Source organism: Rutidosis leptorrhynchoides, chromosome 11 (genome assembly GCF_046630445.1).
Source record: "Rutidosis leptorrhynchoides isolate AG116_Rl617_1_P2 chromosome 11, CSIRO_AGI_Rlap_v1, whole genome shotgun sequence".
NCBI classification, from domain to species: Eukaryota; Viridiplantae; Streptophyta; class Magnoliopsida; order Asterales; family Asteraceae; genus Rutidosis; species Rutidosis leptorrhynchoides.
In genome coordinates, this window is record NC_092343.1 from 388,477,308 (window position 1) to 388,491,607 (window position 14,300).

Below are 14,300 nucleotides of genomic sequence, written 5' to 3' on the forward strand. Positions count from 1 at the left end.
GAAAATAAACTAATTATGATGCATTAATTATTTTACTAAATGGTGATTAGTAAAATAGTAATTTTTAATGAAACTATATATTTAGAATTTTGTTTTGAGCAATTATAATAGAAACTTATTTAAATTAACTAAAATGCATTTTTAGTAAAACTAATACAAATTAAAAGGACTTTAATTAATTTACTAATTATAAACTAATTACAATTTATAAACCTATAATAAGTAATACTAATTTTAGGATTAAAACATGTATTTTAAGTATTTTAAATAACTTTAACTAATTAACTTAATTAAAATAACTAAAATAACTAATAACCTAAATATAAATATAATTAAATAACAAAAACCCTAATTTTAACCTAGCTGTACTGTAGCCGCGTTTTAGCCTTACACGATTCGTGTGATGATACACGATTCGTGTACGTGTAAAAATATGTGACAACTTAACTGTTACGAAAATTAAATGTTTTTATGTATTTTTCTAATATTTTAAAATGGTAAATCGTAAATAATAATAATAATACTTTTATAACAAATATAAATAAGATAAATGGGAGTGTTTACTTAATTGTGTCACCCCTAGGTCCATGGATTGTTTTAAGTTTACGCCCTATTTAAAATGTTCTAGTATCAAACTTTACATTTTTCTCTCGAATAAATATAAGGTTATAACTTAACTAAATAAAATCTAATTTTCATTGGATTCTTTTTTAGAAAGCTACTATTCCCCAAGTATTTAAATTGAGACCTAGCCTAGTTTTGACCTTCGCCAATACCCAAATTATAACGGTTTTCCTTTTTATAATTTCACTGTCATATAATTTTATTGATATCACCCAAACCACCGAAGTTTATTTCTAAATTGGTGTCAATAATTTATCCATAAATTCGTCTAGATCATTTTTAATGTTGAAGCTTAATTTATGTAAATAAAAACAACTTTCGTTATTTAAATTTACTAAATTAAGTGGCAAGGGTTAAATACCTAATTACATAAAAATGGTTCTTTTAACTAGGCTCAATATTAAAAATACTAAAGTTACATTTTAACTTTTACAGATGGTAACAATCCATTTCACTAGGGGCTCTACATTTAAGCAAACACTAGGGAAATTTAGCTATCCATTACACTAAGGTAGACATAAAAATATAAATATGCAAACATAATAACAACGCTAATTTTAACAGAGTAAACTTACTAAAATATCTTCACTTGCATTAACTTCAAATGGTAGAAAAATTACAATAATAACACCCCTTTCACGCGTACAATAACACCCTTTATCACGAACAATACTCCCTTAATAATTGAAACTATTTTTACAGCGTAATAAAATTGACAATATATTTTAACTATAGTAATTATTATGTAAACTTGTGTATTCTCTGTGTTGTAATATATGTGTGTCTGATCTTCTGTACGTACTCCCTATTTAACATGGAAATAGTAGTAGTTGGTGAAGTTGAGTTGGTCAAAAAGCTAGTCCATTTGCTGAATGTTGAGTCAAAAAGTCTGCACCACTTTGAAAAGAAATGTTTTAAAAACCATAAAAGTGGCCGCCCTTCTGGAATCCTGGAACAGTATTTGGCCTAACATTACACGAATCGTGTATGGCTACACGATTCGTGTGAGAACAAATATTCTACACGATTCGTGTAAGAGTAAACAGAAATTTTCTTCATTTTTCTTTTTCAGTTGTTCTTTGTTGATCCCGTATTGACGTGTACTGATTTGGCACTTCTTATTTGAACTCTTTTATTCTTTTATCTTGTATTTTCATTCGGATAAACGTTTCTTGATATAAAATTTGGTTACAACTATCGTTTTATCGTCGTTTCTTCTAGCTTCATTCTTTTGTCGTTTTTCTCGTGAAATGCGCATTGAATGTCTTTGTAGATGATAAAAACCTATGAAATATAAGTGATATTGCGTCGAATAATATGTATGTTTAGAGCAATATCAATTGGCTTGAATGCCTTGCTCAGTGACATAGTATCCTAGAAATTTGCCTTCTCTTTCTCCAAAACTGCATTTAGACGGATGCAACTTCATATTAATCTTTCGAAAACTTTCAAATGTTTATTCCATATCAAGCAAAATTTGCTCTTGTGTTTTGCTTTTTATTACAAGGTCATCAACATATGCTTCAAGGTTGCGACCTATTTGGCTTTCAAACGCCTTGTCAATTAATCTCTGATAGGTTGCTTCCGCATTCTTGAGTCTAAAAGGCATTTTAATATAGCAATAAATGCATTTTCAAGTATGGAAAGCGGTTTTGTTCTCATCTTCTTGCGCCATTGGGATTTGATGATACTCCTTTGCGGCGTCTAAAAAACACTTGTAAGGGTAAGCGTGCAGAGATTCCACTTTTAGATCTATTTCAGGTAGCAGATAGTTGTCCTTTGGACAAGCTTTGTTTATGTCTTTAAAATCTGTGCACATCCTCCACGAACCATCAGGCTTTTTTTACCAACACTGAGTTCGCGACCCATGTTTGATATTTTACTTCGCGCAAAATGCCTGCCTTGACTAACTTGGTAACTTCCCCACATAACCATTTCATGCGATCACGAGCCATTCCTCTGCGTTTTTGCACGATGGGCTTTAGCGCAGGATTGACATTTAATCTATGTTTCCCAATTTCACGCGGAACCTCAGTCATATCTTGTTCACACCAAGCAAACACATCCATATATGCGACGAGTAAGTGTATAATCTTCTTTCTTATTTCTTCATCCAATTCATTGCCAATTTTTATTGTAGACGGTACTATGCCAAGTTTACGCAATGCGGATCTTCCCAACAACATGTTATAACGCGAAGCTGATCGTATAACATAAAAGTCTAGTTGTGCTTGTCTTGTCAATTTTATGTCTGTTTCATCGTGCAACTCAATCTTTAGTGATAATTGCCCCATAGGCCATGCAGATTCACCTGCGAAACCAGGAAGAGATATCGCGGTTGCCTTTAGTTCTGTTTTAATGCATTCTGGCAATTTGCGAAAGCATTGCTCGTATATCAAGTCTATGCTGCTGCCAGTGTCGACATGTATTTTCATAATTCTTATTCCAGTATTCGCGACCTTACACGATATGACTAACGGCTTATCGGACATATCGCAGTTTTGCTCAAATGGGAAAGTTATGGGCGCAAGTTGCCATTTTTCAAGCATTTTCGCCGCTTTTCGCTTTTTAAGTTCTTTCTTCTTGTGTACCGTGCTTATTATTTTCGCATCTTGCGCGTTTTGAAGCACTTCAGTTGAATTTTTGGCCGAAAAAGATTTGTGCGTTTTATGCACCTTCAAATTCGTATTTGTTATCTTCACAATATTTCTTGTGGCTAAAAGCTTTTGTTGCTTCTTCATTTCGTGTAACCTATAGCTTTTGTCAAGGAGATTATGTTTTCCTGCAATGTAACAAAGATAATAACACGATTAGAATTAATAAATGTGTTTAATAGCTCGATTAAAAGGAACATGAATTTCTCATTTCAATTCTATTCGTGTCCCACGGATGGCGCCAATTGATCAATCCTAGATTATCCAATAAAGGTTAATCAAGGATAAAGTGCAATGAGGGGGTACAATGGATGTCGATTAGGATTTTGGGACCTTATTGTCATATTTCGTTAAGTGCTAAACGATCAACAACCATGTCACGGTATTCGTAAATTACCTTAGCCAAAAAAGATCAAGTCTCGGGCGAATTCACAAGAGAGATCAATATGGCTATGGCAATCCTTCCAGAATCAACAGCCTCAAATGAGAGGCCAAGCTCCCTATTTATAGGTTTGAGACCTGCGCGGAAGTAAGATGCACGCCCACTTAGGCATTCCGCACAAGTACTGCGAGAAGCCTACGCACTTTTTAATATTCCGCGCAGTCCCACCACGTACATTTATACTTACCGCGGTTTAATATCTTGTGTCTTTTGCCTTTAAGTAGCTTTTCGCACTAAAAATATACATATACATGTGTATGTATATGATCAACCACGACTAATTAACTTAATAATTAACATAAGTATCGTTAAATAACTTTTAATTGACAAACCAACAATAACTTTCTGATATAATATAATATAATATTATATATATATATATATATATATATATATATATATATATATATATATATATATATATAATGAAACGAATTCTCAAAACTAATTTGCTAATTATCAACTTAATAACTTTCTTATACTAATATTTGTGCACAATCTTCATATTTAAAATAGCCCTTAGTGTTATCGTTAGAAAGTATTATTTATAAATTATGGTTAAAGTTATAAATCAAGTTATATATTTTATATTTTGTTCCGATGCAGGCTATATACCTAAAAAAAAATATCATTGTAGGTCATAAACTTTGAAAATGTGTAATATAAATAAAATGTGACCGATAACCTATTCAACAAGTAAAAACTATTCATGTATTTTTTTTTTAATTTTATGTGGCATTTTTAGATAACTAGGAAGAACAAAAATAAAGAACAAAAATAAAGAACAAAAGTTTGAATTGTTAAAAATAAATGTAACTATTCAATGTTAAATCTTGTAACTATAGCTTTATTAAAATAAAGTATTACATTTTAACTTAATTTTTTTAAAAGTTTTTATATAAAAAATACTTTTTCATCACATTACAAGTGTTCAGTTTTAAATTACACAAAGTTTTAGAAATTTCACTAAATTTATTCTTCACTAATAAAATTCTACCAATACGCCACGTATGCACTAAGGTATCGTCTTATAAACTTGATAAAATTTATCGCGACAAAACTTTATATTTGTTGATAATGACACTTAAACAATAAGTTATATATATATATATATATATATATATATATATATATATATATATATATATATATATATATATATATATATATATATATATCGGAATAAGATAAAAGTATATGATCAATTTCTAGCTTAAACCCTATAAATTAAAGTTAAAAAGAAATCTTATAAATTTAAAGTTTGAAAGAATATTACATGGGTGGTCCATTAAAAATAATTGGAAACGCCGTTAAGAATCTTATACAAACCATATATGGTGGATCCGTATAATTTTTTCAATACAAAATATAATATAATATCTAAACATAGTAGAACGAATTTTTTTTTTATATAAATTGAGATAACACCATTCAAAAGCAAGGGTCATTCACTAAAGCCACATAAATTTTTAAAATTATGACATATAAATAAGTCGTTGGTCCGTGTGATCTGGTACTAAATTGCAAGATTACCCTTATTTTTTTTTCCAAGGTTTGCACGGAGATAAACTAAATTTGAAAAAGTTTAGGGCTAACTAGTGTGTAGGGTCCGCGTTTCGCTGCGGAGTACGAAATATGTTTAAAAATATTACTACCTCAGTTCCTAAATTTTTGTCAAGTTTTTCATTCTATAATGTCTTAAAATTAATTGACTAATTCCACAAATCAATATAAACAAAAAAGTAAGGTTCTTTTACATCTTTATTTTATACACAAACAAATTTGTAAAAAGTAAACAATAACACTGAAAAAAAAAAAAAAAAAAAAAGTTTAGAGAAGAGAGTGTGGAAAGTAGAGGATAGACAATGGAAAAAAACAAACATAAAAAAGTTGCTCCATGAAATTGAACCCACACCACCTGTCCTAGGTAACTAACCGCTTAAACTAAAATATTTTATTAATATGTAGTTATCTTTTTTTTTTTTTTTTTATAATGGTTTTATCATTATTTTTTGATTGAAACAAAAAAAATTAAAAAATAAAAATGTTAGAAGTGGCCATGTTAAAAAATAATATGGTAGAACAAATACCTTATTTAGTATATATAGTATGGTTTTATCATTTTTGATTGAAAAAATAAAAATAAAAATAAAAAATGTTAGAAGTGGCCATGTTGACCCATCATATGGTGGAACAAATATCATATTTAGTATATATAGTATTTTGATTGAAAAAAAAATAAAAAGAAAAAAATGTTAGAAGTGGCCATGTTGACCAATCATATGGTAGAACAAATACCTTATTTACTATATATAGTATGGTTTTATCATTTTTGAAAAAAATAAAAAAAAAATAAATGAAAGAAGTGGACATGTTGACCAATCATATGGTAGAACAAATACCATATTTAGTATACAACAACAACAACAACCTTAATACCACATGATTGGTGTATGAGAGAGGTGAGATGTAGACAATCATTCTCCTATCGGAGATTAGAAACAAATCATCTCTCCACCCAGAGTGAAAACACTCACAAAAGTAGAGAAAGTCATCCATCTCTCTATTCGACAGATACGGAGATTGCTTCCGAGTGGACCTCCGGCCAAAAAGTAGGAAAAAAAAACTGATACACCATGAAAATGGTAGAATCAAATTTCCATGGGTTTCAAAGTCAGTTGGGAATTCGATTTAGGCTCTAATGAGACAGTCAAATCGCCAAAAGGACGACGCTTGATGTTGCCTCAATTAATAGAGCCGAATGGCATTGGGAACAGAACTCGAAAGGCATGCCAGGTGGAAGTTGTTGCGCAAGCAAAGAGCCAACCACCTTAACAGACCAAACACCACTCATGCACCTTTACGGTAGACATCCCCGAAACCACATGACTAAACGGAAACCACCTAAGCTCAAGGGCAGCGGAGGTCGTCCTCAGCCATAATGGCCCCAAGATGCACCGAACGATGCGAAGAAATACCATATTTAGTATATATAGTAATTTTGCAAATTGATACATACCACAAGGACATTTTGAAAACTTATGTTTTTGTAGCATTTCTCCTTTTTTTCTAACACATAAATATCTTCCTAGAGCTAATATGTGTTGAGCAATTTAATTAACTCATACTTGAGAGTCATTTACTAATTTTTCACAATAATCAACGATAAGTGTTTTCTCACTTATCACAGTATTGTAGGTAAAGAAGGTACAGCACCTAAGGATTGCACTTGAAGCCATAAAGTTGGCCACCTCTAACTTTTCCAAAGGCCTAACGTATTCTTTTGATTCTTATTCTTTATACGAAGTCGAACTTGAATGTATCGATAGAGAATACCTTTTCGGTTCAAACACAGAAAATAAAGATCAACTACCTAAGAGAATCTACAATGTACTTATAAAACATATAAAGGATGAAGAACGTATGTTTGAAACAGAAATAGAAATTCGCAGTACTTGTAGGCATCGAAACATAGACTCATCTTTTCTTGGATTTTGTGATGAAGGACTTGGTATGTTTCTTGTGTTCGAGATTGTCCCAGATTTACAAATTATGTCAATGTTAGGTAGACATATATTTACATGGGAAAAACGTTTGAAAGTCTGCCTTGATATAGCTCAAGGATTATATTACCTTCATAGTAGGATAAAAGACCAAAAGAAGGTAATACACCGTGATTTAAGATCTTACAATATTTATTTGGTGGAAAAAAGTAATCATTTGGAAGCTGATAGTTGGGAGGCGAGTATTACTGGATTTCAACATGCTGTATTACTGACTCAAAATCAACATGATGACACTCTCATACTCGATGATACTCAAAAAATGACATTTTACACGGATCCAGAATATGCTAAGAGTGGTAAGTTGAATGCGGAATCGGATGTATTTAGTTTGGGAGTTATTTTGTTTGAAATCCTTTGTGGGATGACTGTCGAACACATAGTGAACACTGAGTCTCGTCAAGATACACGACTTGAGCAGGTGATAGGGCGATGGTTACAAAAGGGAACAATAAAGAATAAGGTGGCTTTTTCCTTGCAACAAGAAAATAGTGATAATGCATTTTTCCATCATGAAGGGCTCAACAAAGACTCGCTGGACACGTTTATAGCAATTGCGCTCCGGTGCTTGGAAGAAATGCCAAAACAACGCCCCACAATTGAAGTTATTATCGAGGAACTTGAGAAGTCTTTGTCTTTTCAGGTAAGTTGAGCATTACAATACTATTGTGCTCGTATAATTATTTTTTAATTTATGATATGTTTAGTAAATGTTAGTTTTGTTATTATATTCAAGTTAAGTTTTAATCCATTAATTTTTAGAAAGTAACTGATTGATAGTAATAAATAAAGGTAAAAGTGAGGAATTTAATGATAGTGAATACAATTATTATTTGCAAGTGGAGAATTATTTTAGCCGAAAGAAATATATTACTTTGTAATTTATTCTTTTAGTACAATGTATACATTAAAAAATCTTTAATTAATTTACTATTTACCGTAAGCGGAATGTTTAATGTCTTTAAACTGACAGAAAAATCACATGGCTGAAACCTTCAAAATGTCATTTGAAGATATTAAAATGGCAACAAAAGATTTCAGCCGTGTTATTGGAGAAGGAGGCTTTGGGAGTGTGTACATTGGAGAACTTGCACAAAAACATAGATATGGACGTTATGCCATAGTTGCGAAGAAGTTAGATACAATTCATGGTCAGGGTCTTCCACAATATTACAATGAGCTTCAAATTCTTCACAAGTATAAACATGAGAATGTCATCGGTCTCGTAGGTTATAGCGACGAGACAGATGAAAAACTCATAGTTTATGAGCGAGCCCCGAAAGGAAGTCTTGACAGATATTTGAATGTCGTTGAACTCACATGGAGGAAGCGACTTATGATATGTATCGATGTTGCATCGGGGCTGGATTTCCTTCATGGTGGCGTTGAAGGACAAGAGGTGGTGATACATAGAGACATCAAAACTCCTAACATTTTATTGTTCGACGACTGGAAGGCAAAACTCGGTGATTTTGGACTTTCCTTGATTAGTAATATAGACAATGATTCACGGTATACTATTGATCGTGCTTGTGGCACAAAGGGTTACGTAGACCCCTTGTACTTAAAATCAGGTCTCTTAACCAAAGAATCCGATATCTATTCTTTTGGTGTGGTTTTATTTGAGATTTTGTGCGGGAGAGCAACATATAAAATCCCTAATCTTGAGGGTCTATCTCTACTTAGTTTCATGAGACAAAATCTTGAAAAAGGAAACCAAGATGAGATTGTGTTTAAATCTATAAGGGAAGATATTGTTCCGAAATCATTGACTACATTTGTAGACATAGTTTACAAGTGCTTAGATGATGATATAGCAAAACGACCAACATCAAAAGAAGTTCTGACACAACTTGAGAAGGCTTTGCAGTTTCAAGTAAGTAATCACTCCCTTATGTACTAAAGCAAGCTTCCTTTAAAAGTTCTCGATAATAAATGATAACGAATTAATTACTTCATATATAGGTTTCTAATTGTTTGATATAAACAGGATGAAGAAGAGGACATAAAACCCCTGACTGAAGACTACAAGAAAAAACTCGAGATTTCGAAGACCACCGCAGTCTAATGACTCAAATAAGAGAGATCGAATTTTGAATGTGCGATAAAAGATACTCTATTTTATGTATGATCAGCAGTCAGTTAAAAAACAACAACTTCTATTTGCAATAGTTGTGATTGTCGACTGATGACGCATTCCAATTGCGAGGTACTTAAAAGTACTTTTATTAATGTGAAACAGAATAATCAGACAACAACAAAACACGTTTTTAAATTGGTGTGTGGGTTTGATTTTACCATGGCAAGTTATAGTAATCAGATCATCAATTGTTGTTTGAACATATTTTAAAAATCAGATTATGCAAATTTACATATACATTGACCTAACAAAGTTTGAAATACCAACTCCAATAGATATAACTATATTCAAATAGGTGGCCGATTATTAATTGTATGAAAATGCAATAACCAAAACCAACCATCTCAAGATAGCATATTGATTGTAATAGATATAGAATCGTAACTAACTACAGATTTATCTTTGGTAAATATACTGTGTAATTATCATTCTTAGCCATAATTATCGATGCCCTATCGCTGTATATATACATTGTATACTGAATGAATAAACATCACGAATCATATCACTTTTAACTCATCGTCTCATTCTCAATAGGTGACTGTAGATTAAGTGATTCTGGGATTAGGAGGTGTTCCTCCTGATGTTAACGATGAATTATTATTGTCGATTCAATACAGCCGCAGATACGTACATAAATAAAAGGTTAAACAGTAAACCTAACGGGCAATGGCGGATCCAGGACTTCAAATCTCTGGAGGCAAATTTTCTTAAAGAAAATGACTAGTTTTTATAGCGATTTATAACTTTTAGATAAATATAACGAGTTGCTATTTAGTTATTTAAAATAGCTCTAAAAGAAAATAACGGATTACTTGAGCGGTTTAAAGCACCTCTAAAAAAATTGACGAGGCATAAAATATCGTATAACAGTATATAAAATTTAGCAAAAACTAAATAAGACATCTAATAATTCAGACTTGTGTTGTATGGGCTAAAATATCAAAACTCAATTTAGCATAAAGTACTAAATATAGGGATTAAAATATAAATGTTATATGATTGTAGGTGTAACAAATAAAAAACATAGTACTACACAAGACTGAAGTCATCTTTTTTTGTCAATATATAAGAACTTAAATTGACCCTTTAACTTATTTTATAAAGTTATGACAAAAAAATAAAATTTAAATACATCTGTAGGGATGTTATTTGAGTTTTGCAGTGAAAACATTACATTAAACTTATGCATCTTTTATGTTAGATAAATAATAAATTACACTTAAACTTAGACCAATATCGATATGTATACTACATAGTCATAGGATAAATTCGATATGTATACTGCATTGTCATAGGATTTGTTCGTGTGTTCTCAAGTATACATGTAACATGTTGTTAGGGTTGTAATTTCATGTTGCATGCATTGTTGATCACTATTAGTCTATATTGTATTTATTTAGAAGATATTGTATTTATTTAGAAGATATTGTTATAGTTTGAATATGATTCAACATTCATATATGTAGGAAGTGATAAGCACGATACCTTGTGATGTGTTGAAAGATACCTTGTGATGTGCTGAAAGTGTGTGCGGTAGTGCTTAACTTATTCTTCAACTTTTAAATTTATAAAACCTTTTATTATTACACTTTAACACTCTAACGAGCAACAAAACTCGATCATATGTAGTAATTTAGGTTATCGTCCCAAGAGAGCGTAGATACGGATAAGAGTTGTCTTATTATTTAATTCTTATTAAAGAATTAAAGATATATTTTTATGTCTTTTTATGAGATAGATTCTTATCTCTTAGGAAAAAGATGCTTTAAAGATAAACAAAACAATAAAGTAAAGCAATGAATTGAAGATTCAAAATAAATAAATACAAGCGTAATTCAACTCAAATATCACTACTATCTAACAATATCAAATTCTATTATATAAGCGTAATTCAACTCAAATAAGTTTATCACTATTAAGCCTTTTAACTTAGTTGCTTGCAATCCAATTTAACAAGTTTGATGGACAAGATCTAAACAAGTAGCATGAATTGAATAATAGATCATCGGATCAAGTACTAATCAATCCTAAAATCATGTTATGTAATCATTAAGCATCACAAACAAGTGTATTTAAGCAAAACAAATTCGAAACAATTCAAACATCATTACATAAACTCGACCATACAGATCTGGAAAAAGAAACAGGAACTGTACAGATAAAGCACACGAAGCCGGCGGCTTCCTTCTAACCAAGCCGGCGGCTTGGAAGGTGAGGCCGGCTTGTGATGAACCGAAAAATTTCGACTAATTTAAACCAATTCTCTTTATGATTTAATATTATGTAAATATACATATATGTATGTATATATATATATATATTATAAGATGTACAAGTAAAAACGACTTTCCTACAGTAAAACATTAATTGCTACAGTAAAAATGACTTTGCTACAGTAAAACACTATTTGCTACAGTGAAACCGTATTTTGCTACAGTGCTACAGTAAAACACTATTTGCTACAGTAAAACACTATTTGCTACAGTACACTATTTGCTACAGTAAAACACTATTTGCTACAGTAAAATACTATTTGATGTCGACGAACTAGCAAACAAAAACAGAAAAGGCGGCCATGCGATCGCATGGCAAAAACACTAAAAACTCATGCGATCACATGAGCTACAGTAAATCGAAAAGTACTATAAAAGGTCAGTTTTGCTCGACGAATTTTCATAATAATTTAAGTACGTAAATTTTATATTTATAATTATAATTTTAATTTTAAGTTTAATAATAATAAAGTATATTCGAGGGTATTTTTAATTCGGGTTTCAAACCGTTTTAAAATAAGGAAATATTGGGTATTGTTCGGGGTATTGTTCTTGAATCCAAGACCAACCATACAGTCGTCTACCATCATTACGTCTACGCAATTTGCCTACAATATTGAATCGCAATATTGAACTGTGAGTTATAGTCTCCCTTTTTAAATACTTTAAATATTTTTGGGCTGAGAATACATGCAATTTATTTTAAACGCAATAAGACACAAGTACATACAAAATTCTACACTGAGTTAAACCGAAAATCCCTTAGCTTTGGTAACTAGTAGCTGCCAGTACATAGGATATGGACTGGTGGGCGCGAATAATTGTATATGGATCCATAGGGCTTGACATCCCCGTCCGAGCTAGAGCGCTAGCCTTTTAACGGACGTATGTTATTTGAGTTTAAGACACGTTGGTTTGCGTGTATTAAAACGAATGGGGTAATTATCACTATAGCGTTAAGTTTAGTTACCAGGGTGCTCTGTTACGTAGAATCTATTGATAAACTTTTGATGAAATCTTGTGGTCTATCTTTATATATGTTTATGACTCGAGCAATTAAACCTATAACTCACCAACATTCGTGTTGACTTTTTAGCATGTTTTATTCTCAGGTCCTTAGAATGCTTCCGCTGTGATGTGCTTGTTGCCTGCATGGAGTCTCTCATGCTTTGTACAAAGTTTATTGCATTCAAAATAAAACTGCGTTGTGTAATAAATAACTGGACTGTGATGTCAACCTGTAAATTAAAGACTTATGTATTTCGGGGTTTTGCTTATACCTAAGCACTCGCCCACATGTTTATAACTTTCTATGTTTAGAAAGTCACTTATTTTAATGAATGCAATATTTTATCAAAACGTATCATATAGAGGTCAAAACCTCACTGTGGAATCAATGATTAACGTGCCGCGTCAATAGCGATTTTGACGGGTCGTTACAGTTGGTATCAGAGCTTGAGGTCATAGGGAACCAGAAATTACATTATTGTGTTTAACTGGTAATTGTTAGGATGCATTAGTGTGTCTAGACTATGACCATATCTGTTTTTCCTGATTTTTGCTTATTATTTGGTCAAAAACATTATATGTGATATATTTATATGCTAACGTAATTGTTGTTTCAATTATGTGATAGATGACTTCCTCTAATCCTATCATTTTGTACGACTCGGAATCGGACACTGAATCTATTCTATCCACAACTAAAAAGGGCGTTCCAATACCTATTAAAGAAGAAATTGTGTTAGCCGGGGAATCTCAACTCCCGGTAAACCCAGAGGAGGTTCCAGCTCCACCCAGCTTTAGTTTTCCGGAGCCACAGTATCGTTGGGATGGACCCATGATCCCTGGAGTAAAAGAGGATCGTCCATTTCTAAACAAATATGGACATTGGTCCAGATATACCGCCGACGGGCGGGTTGTGCCGATTACGCCTGGCAGATTTCGGTTCATGACCACCGGTACATATTCTTGCAGTTCGTCATCATATTCTCCTACACATGACTCAGACAGTTCGTCATCAGACGAGATCAGTAAGGAGGAGGATTTCGCTAATGAAATAAAAGAGATCACTAAGGAGAAATTCCAACTTGCAATAGATAATAAAAACAACCACAATAATAAAATGTCCTTAGTTATTAAAAAAGAACAGGACCATTCGATCCGTAACCACCCTTATTGTATTAAACCCACTGAGGCAACGGGTACCTCAAAACCCCAACTAAAAATAAAATACACTGCCAGAATGTCTGTCGGACCATGTGCACACAAACAATTGGCAGAGAGAACCAAATGGGAAGAAGTTTCTGATAGTTCTGAATGAATGACCTCGCAACCATAAATCTTCCATGCGCTATTTTATTGCTTATGTGTGCTACTCTATCTTGTTATGTAAAATAAGCATATGTAAAATATCAGTATTGTATGGTATTATTTTGGTTTATTAATAATAAATGCATGGAATGATTATTTGTATTATTACTACTTCTTATTATTATTAATACATAATAATGTAGTAACTCGCGATAATTTTTCATAGTGGAATATTATTAGGATTTTAGTAGTTAATTCCTGGTACTAGCTATTATGTATGAACTTAAC

At 31.9% G+C, this 14,300-nt stretch overlaps 3 protein-coding genes across 3 annotated transcripts; 2 read left to right on the forward strand and 1 right to left on the reverse strand.

Moving 5' to 3' along the window:
* Nucleotides 1-2,257: 2,257 nt before the first annotated feature.
* Nucleotides 2,258-3,365, reverse strand: LOC139876035 (uncharacterized). The gene is made up of 2 exons (XM_071863333.1): nucleotides 2,522-3,365; nucleotides 2,258-2,433 (listed from the first exon to the last, which is right to left on the reverse strand). Exons 1-2 carry the CDS (start codon nucleotides 3,363-3,365, stop codon nucleotides 2,258-2,260), a joined length of 1,020 nt encoding a protein of 339 aa, XP_071719434.1.
* Nucleotides 3,366-6,381: 3,016 nt separating this feature from the next.
* On the forward strand, nucleotides 6,382-7,745 carry LOC139876036 (receptor-like protein kinase HERK 1). Its single transcript, XM_071863334.1, has 3 exons — nucleotides 6,382-6,507; nucleotides 6,919-7,582; nucleotides 7,705-7,745. Exons 1-3 carry the CDS (start codon nucleotides 6,382-6,384, stop codon nucleotides 7,743-7,745), a joined length of 831 nt encoding a protein of 276 aa, XP_071719435.1.
* Nucleotides 7,746-8,619: 874 nt separating this feature from the next.
* On the forward strand, nucleotides 8,620-9,351 carry LOC139876037 (receptor-like protein kinase HERK 1). The gene is made up of 2 exons (XM_071863335.1): nucleotides 8,620-9,159; nucleotides 9,274-9,351. Exons 1-2 carry the CDS (start codon nucleotides 8,620-8,622, stop codon nucleotides 9,349-9,351), a joined length of 618 nt encoding a protein of 205 aa, XP_071719436.1.
* Nucleotides 9,352-14,300: the final 4,949 nt, after the last annotated feature.